Genomic DNA, 14,699 nt, shown 5'->3' on the forward strand with positions numbered 1-14,699 from the left:
ACTACATCGAAATGAAGTATGCATCACGTCAAACGCCTCCGCCAGAACACAGCCGCATGCCAGCTTGTGTCAAGTTCTCCATCCTCGGCCGCGCGACAAAATCCCGTGTCAAGCGCAGCATGAGGTGCTCTGTCTGTACTGATTTGCAATGGTTCTGGTGACGAGCAGGGTTGTTTCATTCGAATCATGTGGTGTCTGACAGCGGTATTGCCCCGACAAACTTGGCGCATAATGCTTGACGGAAAACGGGGCCATGTAGGCCTTTCTGTGGCCTTGTATTTATTATTGCCTCATCAGAGCCATGTGTGTGTTCCTTGTTGAGCATTTCACTAGTTATGAACTCTCTTTTACCTTGTCCCCAACAAGGTGTAGCCTTCGCCACGTGTTATTATTTTACCCTCTATCTTGTTGTCGTGGTGCACGAGTTGTCGTGGTGCACGAGTGTGCGCGAGGCGTACCAAATGTCGCTCTGATAGCCCTGGGTCTTATACGTTCTCGTGCCGGGTGAGGCAAGTTGTGAGACATATTCATTGCCCTTCCCTAGATATTAGACGACTTCCTTGGGTGTCGTCCCTGAATAAAAGGCAGTGCGCTATGGTTATGCCGCTCATCATGATCACGGAACCATTGTTGGAGGCAAGCAAATGACCGCTGCGTAGTTACTGGTATTTTTTACGCACAGGATGTTACAGTGTGATTTGAAACTCTGCCCGACTGATACCTGGGTATATCTTCTAGCCCCTGTCAGCGGGACTATCTTCCCATGAAACTACTTTGTCCAGCTGACTTTGCCTGGACTATTTTTTAGATATCCTTGCCTAGCTGAAATGGACACCTAGGTCGTAAGATACACCGGCATGTGCTACATGGTGCTAGTGGGCTTGTTCGGACCTGTACTGCTTGCCCCGTGGGATGTGGGGTCACAACGGTCAGCCCGGATATCAGGTTTTGGCTTGGTACAACCCAGATGGAGAAAGCCACTGGCTTCGACCCTAAGTTTTTTTTTTTTTTTTAAACCTTGGATTGAAACCTAATTGATAGGCAATCCAGACGTGTGTACGTTCACGTGAAATGCAGCTTCACCCAGGCAGCTGGGAAGCATGTAAGCATATGGCGTATATGGTATGCCCCTCTCAATACTTCTGTCAGTTCCATGGGGAGGGGTTTACATGTGTGCCCGTTTGACCTACAAAATGTCTTGGGTCAAGACCACAACATCCAGTTTGACATTGTTCAGTTCTGCTTATACTTTTCTGTACCTATTGGTTCATTTGTGGTATCAAATGCTCTTCCAGCAGACCTGCGGGTGACAGCCCAGTCTGGGTCGCTGATGTATAACCTTTCTTCCAGCACACCTGCCGGAAACTGCCTGTTCCAGGTGACACATGCATATGTCACAGTACTCTTCCAACACACCTGTGGGAAACTGCCTGTTCCAGGTGACATATTGTACTAGTATTTTCTCGTGTTTTCTCCAACCTTCATGCGTGACAACATGCATTACAACAGGACACCTGCGGGAACTGCCTGGTCCAGGTGGCACATACTAGTACAGCAAGTCACATTACTCTTCCAGCACATCACAGTACTCTTCAGTTCCAGCATACCTGTGGGTACGCCCGGTCCAGGTGGCATATACATTATGTCACAGTACACGTAGTACTTCCAGCACACCTGCGGGTACGCCCGGTCCAGGTGGCATATACATTATGTCACAGTACACACAGTACTTCCAGCACACCTGCGGGTACTGCCCGGTCCAGGTGGCATATACATTATGTCACAGTACACACAGTACTTCCAACACACCTGCGGGTACTGCCCGGTCCAGGTGGCATATACACTATGAAAACAACACACAAATGTAACGTTTCTTGGGGTAAGTGTACAGTACGAAACAGACAGACGGCCGGTCGTGAACAAATAGTTTTCTTGTCAGGGGCTTTGCGAGAAAATCGCTGGGAATTTGACGGTACCGGTCACCGCTAAGGAGAATAAGGCAACCCGCACATTTTCTCCTAAGCGGCGGATACCATCATTTTTTAAAATAACGTATCTCTCTAGCATGTTTTACTTCTGTTATTGTCCCCGTAACAAAGCTAATTACTTGTGCAACTGACCTTATGTCACAGAGGGACTAGTGTTACAATATTTCATCCTGGCACACTCAATTTGTTACCACTAAACACAAACATGCATTCGTGGAACCCACCTCACTCTGACCGTACTCAGAATGATACGAAATCAGCGAGAGGCGAGGGAGGTGTTAGGGGTAGGAAGCATTCACATGACTCAAACAGTGATGTGTTGTTAGCTTGTTTGTTACAATGTGCACGCAACAGTACAGTGTTTACACCCTATCGGAGCGTACGTCGGGAGGCTTCATAGCAACATGTGTCCCACAGTGATAGTGTGTATCAGAATTCACTGGGACTCATTTGTTCTTCCAACGTGGGGGGCACATAGCCTCCACCCATCGCATCATAAACATTCCTTCACTTTAACACCGGTTGACATGGGGAAAATGCAGTGCTTCCATTAACATCCGGTCATAACCAAAAACTTCCACCTGACGAGTCATACTCATAAGTTACCACTCAATACAACGACCAGATCGCTTCTGACATTCAAAATGTGACTTTTTATTTTCCTTTTCTTGTAGCACGGGGGGGGGGCACAAGGATTAAACTGTTCACAGATGGGGGCACAACAGGGGGCACAAAGCCTCAGCTTGTTATGATGGCATTCCTTTCGACATCTGTGGAGCGTCATTACTATCTCTTCTATTGCTCGTCTGTAAGCAGGGGTTACTCATGAAAACAAACCTATCATTCCCTGTTGGTCTCTTGACAACGAATTTTACTGTCATGTCAACGTTGTTACAAAAAGAACATAATAATAGACTCAACTTACACCCCAAGCACCACAGAAATGGATCACCCCCGGTAGAGGCCCGGCACAGAGATGGTAACTTCACACACATGTTCTAATCTCCTCAGCTATGCGAAACAAATTTTTTCTCAAACCATCCGTTCAACATATAACGTAAGTTGTCTGTGTTTCTCGCCTGTCTAACATGTCCGGTGACACATTTTGTAAAATAACAATGGAACAAAAATATTATAACCAGAAAACTAGTGCAGCAGTCAAAACCAAAAATCAACACCCTCAATCATAACAGTTGGGGGCCCAGGCTGAGGGGAAGTTGGACAAACAAATTCACTCTTGGCTAGCCATCTTGGCATACTTCTTCGTTTTACGATACAGCTTGCACCACATACTAGTATTAAAAAATGGTCAACTGGAATAAAACACAGTACCTCGCACGGACACAGGGAAGGTAGCTGACTGCCGAGAAAACGCTTTGTAGGTTCGGCCCTGTTTTTTGGCGGGAAACCACATACACGCACATCCAGCATTCTAAGTCTCCTCTCCTCAAACATTCCCGCACACGGAGGTTATGTCCTATTACACAAACTCCAAAGGTGTTCGTCGTGTGGTCGGGATGAGTTCTCTGGGCCTAGCCATGCTCTTGCTGTCCTTCCTGAGGAGACATCCGCGCATTATACTATACTTTGGCAGGAGCTGCCATATGGGTGACCTGCTGGAACGGTGGCTACACAGCAACTGGCATGTGTGGGTGATTGATATCTTCCCCCTCCCATAGTGCACAGCGGCTCGGGATAGGTACAACACCGACACCAGCTGTAAGCACACCGACAGTAAGCCAGACACCTGCTGTAAGCACACCGACAGTAAGCCAGACGCCTGCTGTAAGCACACCGACAGTAAGCCAGACGCCTGCTGTAAGCACACCGACAGTAAGCCAGACGCCTGCTGTAAGCACACCGACAGTAAGCCAGACGCCTGCTGTAAGCACACCGACAGTAAGCCAGACACCGAGTGTGAGCCGACCGACAACACGTACAGCAAGCATCGCTCCACAGTCCACAGGTTTCAGTCTCGTTTGTTTTTACAGATTTTTAATGCACAGAACTCAGCATGGTTACAGTGAGAGTCTGCATGCCTTTTTTCTATAAGGCGCAGTGAGCTATTTCGATACATCGTTAATCATAGTTTAGGCCCACTCTACGTTAAGCGATGTTGGTTAATTATTTTGAATTGCTTGCTTTAATTCTTCAGGATCCCCCCATGTAGACCCTCCATTCCAAAACGGAGTAATGTTTACTCTGGAGTAATATTTTACACCGAAACATACTTACTCCGGAGTGTTATTTTACTCCGGAGCAACACGTTTAAAGATCTAGGTAAAGACTTTGAAAATCCCGTTTTACAACTATAAAAACCCCGTTTAGTGCCTTTAATGTACTTATCTACCTGTCTTCTCTTGTAGATGATATGAGGCATATGTTATTTAAAAGTGCCAGAAGATCTCCAAATCAAGCGTTCCTTAACGAAAAGGAGAGTTTGCCCAATGATGTGTACGAATGAATGATGTTCCTTATTAGTCATGCAAATAAAGTCCTAATTTGCATGAAATCAGATGATCATATTATACAGAAGATGACCTTTGAAATTCTTATCTTATCAAAGAAGCCTATTCTAAAGTTTGTTCGTTAATGTTTTAGATACACCGAGTCATGCTTGTTATTATCATTACATTACGGCAGACTACTGCAAAGAGAAGTCTGTTGACACCGAAGTCGGACAGGTGACTTTTTCACGTACAGACGGCGGAAGTTTCTCCTACTCTGCTGAACGCTGTAACTCGTCTGCAGAAAATGGTTAGTATATGTAACATCTTGACCTCTGACCTCCACTCCAAATTTGTACCTTTTTTAACCATAGAACGGCTAGGAAATGATTTTGGGACTATGACTCTGTTTTGACTCATTGGACGTTGTGTTGTTATGTATACTGTTTGTTATTTTTATTTGTTTGACCATGTCTTGTACTGTGCTGGCCCCGTCGGAAAACAGTTATCGTAAGGTGAATGTTTTGATATTAAATAGTTAAAAATGACCCATGAAACCTTTAATAAATGTGTACGTGCATTACTAGTAAACAGGATGGATTTGGACCGGTACAGTGGCACTTGGAAATTGGCACTTACGAAATAGAGCAGAATCCGGTTAATGCCTTTTCTGCGTTTTAAAGTCAGAGAAATAGTCTGTATATTACGAAGGGTACACCATCCCATTCTCTGTTATGAGCTAACAGAAGACACATGAAAACGTTTTTATTAGTTTACATAACCTGCCTGTAAACCACATAAGGAGCAAAACAGCGGCTGTATAGGTTGATTAAGTGGAAACTTTGAAAAAGTGACAGGTTTGATCCACTAATGTCAGTCAGGATCCAATAGCTCTCCTTAACATGCCTAAACACCAACCTCCTGCCTAACGTTCTATCGACATGGGGGACTCTTTTTAATTGACGCTAGTTATTTATTTTCACCAGATCTGAGTGCGGAAATAACAACCTCTTGGACCTGCTTGAGATTCGAACCCGGTACTTAAGCTTTCGAGAAATCAATAGACTACCATGTATTTGTGACATATATGCGTCTTCATATTGTACTCGACAGAGAAGCCCCTGGCCACTCGTTTCTGTCGGATCACACAAAATGGAGCTGCAGTGTGGGACCAGCCGGTCCTCCTCACGTGTGGTACTGACTTACAAAACCTGTCTCAGGTACGTATTTACAACAAACTGTAAGAGGTAAGTGTTTTTTTATTTATTCCAACATTTAATCTCCAGACGTGGTGACGGCACACTCAAGTTTTTTAAACTTATATTTATGCCACCACCAACACATGGGACAAATACATCATCCGAGTCGCGCACTCTGCCACTACGCCAAACGACCCCACAAGTGTTAACACCAAACTGTCCCAGGTAAGTATTTACACCAAACTGTTCTAGGTAAGTTATCCCAAAAGGGTATGGATAAATTATGATAATATTTGGGATGGTTAAATTTGCGCTTTCTCTTCGTACTGCAGTGAAAGATTGTGTGTTTTGCAGATTGTAGTGAACAACGAGACGGCTCTGTCTGTGGCAACGGAACTGCAGCTGATCACAACACAGACTGAAACTCTCTCGTCTAGTGATGTGGACACCGTTATCGCCACTTTACAGAAAATAGTCAACGCCAGCGCCACTGAGCAGGTCAGATATTACTTTACATTTTCCTGGTCTTTTGCTACTTACCATCCTCTCTGACATTGTTTCAACATGCGTAAAGGTTTTGTTTCTTCGCTCACGTCACGTATATCTTTATACATGATTTAAGATGTGCTTAAAGATAGGAGTTCGTTGTTATTAGAGCTTAGAACAATTTAGAGCTTAGAGCATGAACAATCCGATATCTACCAGGTTCCAATTCCTTGTCGCACAGCATAAAATTATATCTTTAAATGTCTTTAAACACACCTTATATCTTGCTTAGAGACACGCGAGTGACTAAACGGAACATTTACGCATGCTTTAAGGTGTGAGTAAAGAGTGGAATTTGTGCAGTGCCAAGTTATGTTTATATACATCTATAGGGAAATGAGCAATATCATAATCATTAGGTTCCGATCCCTTGCTAAATTTTGTTTGTAAATGCTCTACTGAACATGAGGGCGTGTAACTAAAAAAACTTGTTGGTGTCTGTAACGGAGGCTTCTGTATCCCATAGATCGGAGACTCCCTTCTGACAACTGTAGACAACCTGTTTAAAGTGAACGTCACAGTTCTTCAGCAAAGTCAAGGAGAAAGGGGAGGGCCGACCAGGTAACGCCTGACATACAACCGTTAAACCTGTACTGAACCTACATGTGTATTTTATAGCCGGTACAACTGTACTTTGACGTAACACACTAGAATTCGTAGTACGCGTGCTTTAATACGGTTTCTGCAGTTTAGCCGAAATGGCAGATGGCATGTATAAGTACCAGAGTACATCATTTTTCATTGCTTTTTAGAGCCGTCCAGGCACTGGAGACATTTGCTGATACGGTCATACTGACAACAGATACATACACCGCCGTGCGCCCAAGACTGGCACTGCAGGCAGCTGACATCAGTCCAGAAGAGTTGGACAAGGGACAAGGTAAGCAAAAACTGAACATTATATCCAATAATTTTGAAAGTTCATCTGTGTAGGTAGAAGTCATTATGCAGCAAGTTTAAACTGTAATTTCCAAGACAAGAAATTGGACTCACCCAAATTTTCGACTGTACAACTCCAGTCTTTGTCAAGGAATGAGCAATCCACCGTTTACGTCACGTCACGCAGATAACACACGTGACTTCGTGAGCAGTGGATCATAGGTTGCAGAAAGTCTGTGGCGCCCCCGTCTCTGTTGAGGGATGGTTGTAATGCCCTGTTGTAGATGGCCTCTTTAATCCCTCGTGCAAAGAAATCCGGTTCTGTGTCCAGGATTCTTACTTTGTCCAGTGAGACTGAATGACCAGGCGATTCTATGTGTATATGTAAGGCAGAACAACTAAGCCCACAGACAGTAACCAGTATCATAGCAAGAACAAAGCTCAAATAGAGGCCTAGTTGTTCTACCTTACAGAAAAGACCTGAGTGAAGGGCTCAGGAGGATCTTCGCTGCACATGGGATTAAGACCTGTTTTAAACCAACTAGAACCCTCCGGAATATACTGGTCGCACCTAAGGACAAAACATCAAAGGAAAGCAAGTGTGGGGTAGTTTACCTTATATCATACCCGGGCTGCGATAACGTTCGATAACGGGTTCCAGACCGGGCCGTACTTACGGCCCGGTCCGGAACCCGTTATCGAACGCTTCCATGGCTTCCATAAAACGACTCGAACGCGTTTCGCCCTACCCGCTTGTGCCCCTTTCGAAAATTCAAATACAGAATCCGGACGTTGGAATTGATGTTGTTGCATTTTAGGGTTTAGTGGCACCAACTTTTGGCTCATCTTGCATTGAAAGGCGTGTTTTCTTGGGTGGGTATGACATAAATAAAATACAACACGGTGTATTCCGCATCGCCTTCGGTCTCGATACGGAATGCCCCGTGTCGTATTCTATATATGTACAGTGTCAAGGACAGACTTCCAAGGGCCCGTGTAAGGAAACCTATATTGGAGAGACTGAAAGATCTCTCAAGGCTAGGTTCTTAGAACACAAACGACCTAGCTCGACTACTCCTGAGGTTTCACAACATATATACACATAGCATCGCCTGGTCATTCAGTCTCACTGGACAAAGTAAGAATCCTGGACTCAGAACCGGATTTCTTTGCACGAGGGTTTAAAGAGGTCATCTACATCAGGGCATTACAACCATCCCTCAACAGAGACGGGGGGCGTCACAGACCAATTTCTTGTGTTGGAAATTACAGTTTAAACTTGCTGCATAACTATATCCAATAATTGTCATGCCATTACCCAAAATGTATGTATGAATGTCCTACAAAACATAGCTGAGGAAGTCAGTCCTCCTTGGTCGAAAATTCTCACGATTAAAATCTAATTTGAGTTGGAGAACAGTTTATTTCTCATTGTGTATTGAACCTACTTAGATGGACTTTCTTGCTAATGTAACATTTGAATTCACACATTTCTTTATTTCTTTAATTCCTTGTATCTCTGTCATATACTGTTTACCGTGATGTTGACAAAAAGTCTCATGTCAGATATCTAAACTGCCGAACATCGATCGGGATTGAAAATCACACTCTCAAACAATTGATATCTGTGTTGCTCATATAACATTGATTAGTTCTCATTAAATAAGCTACACGGGTGTTTTGTTGAAAAAACGTCAAGTTAACTAGAAAATCCGTTAATTTTCTAAGGATTCGCCTTCTCCCTGAGTGGAAACGACTCCGACAGTTTGACGGAAGGCAACGTTACAAGCTTCACTACGGAGGATGGAGGAGACATTCAGCAGACTGCTGACATCTCTATCTCGTTACCTCCTAACATCTCAAATATGATACAGATCAAAAACATGTCAGGTACTTGTGCTTTCAGCTAAGGTTAACAGATCTTTGCCCAAAAAATGTCTATGGTGCACAAAATGTATTCTTTACCGACACATTAGAGTGAGTGTGAAGTTCCAATTCGTCACTCGCGTGTAGCTTTATGCATGTTTTAACGAGGAAGGATTTCTTGCAGTGTAGTTGTGCCATCCTTGTTGACAACACAACCAACACAACAACTCAAAACACTGTAAATGGACCTGTCAGCAATGTTATTGTGTAAGTTAGCAAAATAAAAAAGACGGTCCCCTGACAGCTTTTTTTGGTAATGCTTTTGGTTTAAACATCTGATTTTTGTGACATGCTATAGATTTATTTAGTGGGCAAATATCGAAGGAGAGTTTTATTTGCTCCACTCGCAGATGTCCGTCTGAGTTACACGCTCTACGACAGCAGCAGCCTGTTCGTCCAGCCTTCCAAGGGTGCCGTGGGGCCTTCCCAGGGTGCCGTGGGGCCTTCCCAGAGTGCCACGGTCCATTCCCAGGGTGCCGTGGGAACCCGCATCATCGGCGGCAGAATCGCAGGGAGGCGTGTTAAGGACCTGCCCGAACCGGTTATCACCACCTTTGTCCCCTTACAGGAGAGTTTTGTTCCTGAAGATATAAGGGAGGTCAAATGTGTGTTTTGGGACTTTGATGCCGACGCGTGGTCAACTGAAGGGTGTGAGAGCAGGGGCGAAAACATGGGACGGTACACGTGCGCCTGTAACCACCTCACCAACTTCGCCATCATCTTTGTAAGTAACAACACAAACAGTTGTTAAGTACTTTGCGTGTTGCTGCTCAGTGATGGTGAACTGCACAGCAACCAGCTCAAAAAATCACAATAGATTTCATAATACATCTGCACGTTTTATTATTACTCCTGAATATCAAATTTAAACCGTGTTCCAGATAACAAGACAATATGTGAGGGCACTAGGCAGCAACTAGTTGATGATGAAATCTAAAGAACATGGCCCATTCCAACTGCTAATTTTGCGTGACGATCCTTGCCTGCTAATGCACATTTTTTTTCACGTAATACTATGAACACATAGTTTAGCACGATTTAAGAACATGACGTTATATATGCTATATACATGTTTAACATTTGGATTGTTACTTATTCAGGATGTGTCCGGCGAGGGTTTTGGAGACCATGAGAAACCGCTAGAGATCATCACTATTGTGGGCTGTGTCGTCTCCATCGCTTGTCTGGTCTTGACTCTACTCTCTTTTATCATCACAAGGTAAGCAATCTTATGTCTGAGCGGCTTTGACAAGAACAAATTCATTTTATACAGGTTACAAAGCATTTAATGCCATATATGAAAGTATTTTATGATAACAATGCAAACAACATTTAACCTTAGTAAGACCGTGGGGGGGGGGGGCTTGAACGGCACTAGAACCATCAAATTTGGTGACTTTTTTCTAAAATATAGCTGGCAACAATTTCATATTAATTAGGCCATATGCATGTTGGTTTGATTATATGGATGACATCATCTTGGAACCCCCAAACTAACGCGAAAATTTTTGCAAAAAGGGTTGCCTTCATTATCCAAATCTACGTGGTCATGAAGGTTGAACAAATGACTGAGTCTGGTATGTCGAATAATCTACTCTTCAAATTCATTTCTTTGCGTCTTGTCTTTTTCAATTGATTTTGGCATTCTACGACATTGGTATAGTTTGAAATATTTTGTTTTGCAACTTACGTTATATATTGCTCATTTTACAACTGTTTTGTACGAGTTACATTATAGTTGAAAACTTTTTTTTGAAACGGCCGAAAATTCATGCGCGCGCGGATATCATCCATATAATCAAATTAACATTGCCTTAGATACGTAATACATTGATAGATGTTTGTGTTGCCATGGGAACGGGTTTCTGACATTATCAGAAATCATGTGGTACTAATTACCGGAAAAACAAACTCAGTGTTAGCATACTTCATGTATTTATAACTCCAGAAGAGACAAACGCCGAACCAGAACAGGTCATGCTAAGAACCAGCGACTCGTTCTCATCAACCTCTGCGTGGCTCTGTTGGCCATTCTCGTCATCTTCCTCGCTGGCATCAACCGGACGGCTTCTCCCATTGGTTGTAAGGTTGTGGCGGCATTGTTACACTACTTCCTATTGGCTGCTTTGATGTGGATGGCAATGGAAGCCGTTAACTTGTACCGAGCCGTTGTGCAAGTGTTTGACCATGTCTCTGAGAACTTCGTCATCAAGGCTGGTGCTGTAGCGTGGGGTGAGTTTTTGTTTCTTCCCATAATCACCTAAAATGGGTACTCAATTCCAATTGGTCCACGCATACGGTGAGTGACATAAAGCTTCTGATATAGTTCTAGTTTTCACATGTTCATGTATTTTATTCATACATGTTAGCTCCTGTAGTTCAGCCTTTAGAAATGAAAGGTTGATTACCTGCGCCAAGCAGGCTATGTTTTCAGAGGCGTTCACATTGCAGCTTGTTCTGGGACTGCAGGGGAGTTTGTTGAAACATTTTAAGAAGAATAACTCAAGAACCGCTCGAATATAAGGAATAAGGACCAAATAAGGACCTCACTTGCAAAATTTATGAGGAAATGTCATTCTTAGACTGTTTTGGGGTGAAGAAAGGTTAACGTCATTTGGCGAAGGCCGTGGAACTCTAGTTTTTAGAGTGTTTTGGCATGTTTCTCCAGGCTTTCCTCTTGTTGCCACGCTGTCAACTGCTGGGCCCTCAAGTCTCTACAATTATAGAATGGAGGAAGCGTAAGTAATGTTTTCAAAGCGTAGGTAATGTTTTCAAACATGTAGCAATCTCACCGCAGTGCTTTTGAAAATTTCTTCATCCTGAGAATATGTCACAGATACACCATACACTCGTGAAGGACGTTAAGGAACCTAATTAATACGCTTTCAGCTTGGCTGTATCTTCAAACTAACGAACAAGTGAATATACAAAGATGGTATAGCACAAGCCAGAAACAAAAGCTACATGAATGAAAACATTTTTTTTTGTTTCTTTATTTGTTTACAGTTGCTGGCTTGCACGAGAACCTCTGATCTACGCCTTCTTAATCCCAGCGGGTCTCATCCTACTGTTCAACCTGCTGGTCTTCATCTTGGTCATGTACAAACTGGTCAGAGAAGAAAAGAAACAGAAAGAGTTAAGAGGTAGATATGTAAGACACAAGCGTGCGTGCATTACACGAGAGCGCGCACACACACACACACACACACACATGCAAATTACACCAATATTTGCATAATTGCCACATAGTTATGTCACGCATCCCTTAAGCTACACACCAAAAACCATGACGATCTGTCGACCGGTTCTTGAGTTATCCTCGTTTGAATATTATCAAAGCAAATGCCCCTGCAGTTCCAGAGCAAGCCGCTAGGGGACCAAACTCACGTCACTTCTTCCGCAGCACAAGAGCTACCTATCATTCAAATTTCGTGACCCTAACATGTCTAGGTCATGATATCAAAGCCGCAAGTTCCGCTGCAGTACCATAAGAAGCCGCTTGGTGGTCCAAAATTTAATCATTTTCAGGTCTCACCAAGACCTACCCACCTACCAAATATGAAGTCAATCCATTAAAGTCTTCTTAAGTTATCGTGTTTCCTACACACACATACACGAACGCCTCTGATCATGAAAACATTACCTTCTTGGCGAATGTAATGATGCTATTGGACGGTTTTTTGTTTCGTGTACAGGTGCTGCAGCTGATGCTAGCAAGGTAGATCGTCAGTGGATCATCCTGCAGATTCGTCGAGCCTGCAGCATCATGGCTCTATTTGGTCTCACATGGCTGTTCGGCTTCTTCGTCATCGATGACGCACGCACGGTTTTCGCCTACCTGTTCTGCATCTTCAACACCCTCCAGGGCCTCTTCATCTTCATCTTCCACTGTGTGATGAGAGAAGACATGACGAAGTGGTGGAAGAAACTGACGTGCTGGAAGAAGTTCATCTACATAGGAAAGAAGAAGAAGGGTCTGTATGAGGTGAATGGGAGCAAGTCTTTTTCTTCGGCTTCACAAACGTCACAGACAATACTTATTGGGCTAAGCTCTTTGTCACTCGATGCCAAACCTAATCCAAAGTCGCTGTAGCAATGTTGAAGTGTTCGTTTTTGTTAAGTAGTACTGGTGTACGAAAATTATGTTTTACATAGATAAAAGAACATGCATGTATATGTCACAGGGGAGATTGGAATCCAGGGGGATCCGGAATCCTTATTTCCCCTAGGGGAGATTGGAATCCTCCTAGGAGATATTGAAATCCTGATATTCAGATCGAAATTCAGTAATAGAAATACTAGAACTCATAGATTGAATCATTTCACACCTAAACTTTAAATCATTTTAGGCAAGCCTATTACTATAATTGTAGGTGAATTACTAGATTGGAATCAAGATTTGTCCTGGCATAACAATCCCTTATATACCAAGTCACTAACAAACTGGAAAAACTCGTTTTTGAGTCACTATCTCACAATGGCCTGGTGCAAATATCTGAGTCTGTTTTACATATTCACTTACCTATGCTGAAATTGATTTAAAGTTTAGGTGTGAAATGATTCAATCTTTGAGTTCTAGTATTTCTACTACTGAATTTCGATCTGAATATCAGGATTTCAATAAGTATCTCCTAGGAGGATTCCAATCTCCCCTAGGGGAAATAAGGATTCCAATCTCCCCTAGGAGGATTCCGGATCCCCCTGGATTCCAATCTCCCCTGTGACATATACAAAGACATAAAGGAAAGAAAACTGAATAATGATAAACAAAAACAGTAGACCGAAAATTACATACAAACGAAAAACTACGCAATATCCAAGACTGTCACAAATAGGTCATCATCAGGTCAGGGGTTCCCGGTCCCGGACTGATGATGAGGCAACGTTATCACTAGTAGAAATGTGCACGAAACGCAAGGAAATAGTACTGGGACTATATAATTATATAATCAGAAGTAATTACTAGATGTTTCAACTCAAATAAGAAGAGTTTATTTGTTATTAGGAAGGTACTGGAGTTGCGACTTGCGCTCGTTGAATTTCATTTACTAAACCCCAATTAGTTTTGTTTCGATTTTGCATATTTACATATTTGTCCATATATACGTAATTACCATATCTCTGTTTAATCATGTTGTTTAGATGGCGCCGTTGATTTAAGTTCCATGGAACTTGAGTTCGACGCCATCTTGTTTGTATTTATGTTTTTTTCTGTTTTAAGAGAAAAAAAGAATGTACTGTCATTATAAAAGGCAATAACGCAATATCAACGGAATATACGGAAGTTAACCCAAAAGCTAACAATAGATTTCTCTTTGTACGGAAAAAAAGTACGACAATTACATATGGTATGGTAATAAACAAGGTTTTGTCAAAGGTTCAATGGTATCAATGGTATCAAACTTGACTTTTATTCCTTTGCAAGGTTACAGCATTACAGTTACATAACATTACCTACCGGTGTAAGGTGACTGGCAATGTCATCTTACATCGGTAACTACAGAAAAACCTGTCAATGTCTCCAAGCTGGTCACCTTGTCATTGTGACCGCTTTTCTCGGTCCCAAAAATTTCACCATTGACGCAATCATTAAACAACCTGTCTAAGGTGATCACCTGGACAACGCGACCGCGACCACCCTAAGTTGGGTTCGCTCAAGGCCCGATATCTGTTGATAATTGATGATAACTAATGAGAAATAATGGAAAAACCAG

At 42.8% G+C, this 14,699-nt stretch overlaps 1 protein-coding gene across 1 annotated transcript; it reads left to right on the forward strand.

Annotated features, from left to right (window-relative positions):
• Positions 1 to 2,739: 2,739 nt before the first annotated feature.
• On the forward strand, positions 2,740 to 13,078 carry LOC109477662 (adhesion G-protein coupled receptor G7-like). The gene is made up of 13 exons (XM_019779001.1): positions 2,740 to 2,796; positions 3,668 to 3,965; positions 5,549 to 5,655; positions 5,989 to 6,132; positions 6,647 to 6,741; positions 6,933 to 7,060; positions 8,788 to 8,949; positions 9,336 to 9,709; positions 10,086 to 10,204; positions 10,934 to 11,217; positions 11,654 to 11,723; positions 11,992 to 12,128; positions 12,681 to 13,078. Exons 1-13 carry the CDS (start codon positions 2,740 to 2,742, stop codon positions 13,076 to 13,078), a joined length of 2,373 nt encoding a protein of 790 aa, XP_019634560.1.
• Positions 13,079 to 14,699: the final 1,621 nt, after the last annotated feature.

Source organism: Branchiostoma belcheri, unplaced genomic scaffold (assembly GCF_001625305.1).
Source record: "Branchiostoma belcheri isolate BF01 breed outbred unplaced genomic scaffold, Haploidv18h27 scaffold401, whole genome shotgun sequence".
Taxonomy (NCBI): Eukaryota; Metazoa; Chordata; class Leptocardii; order Amphioxiformes; family Branchiostomatidae; genus Branchiostoma; species Branchiostoma belcheri.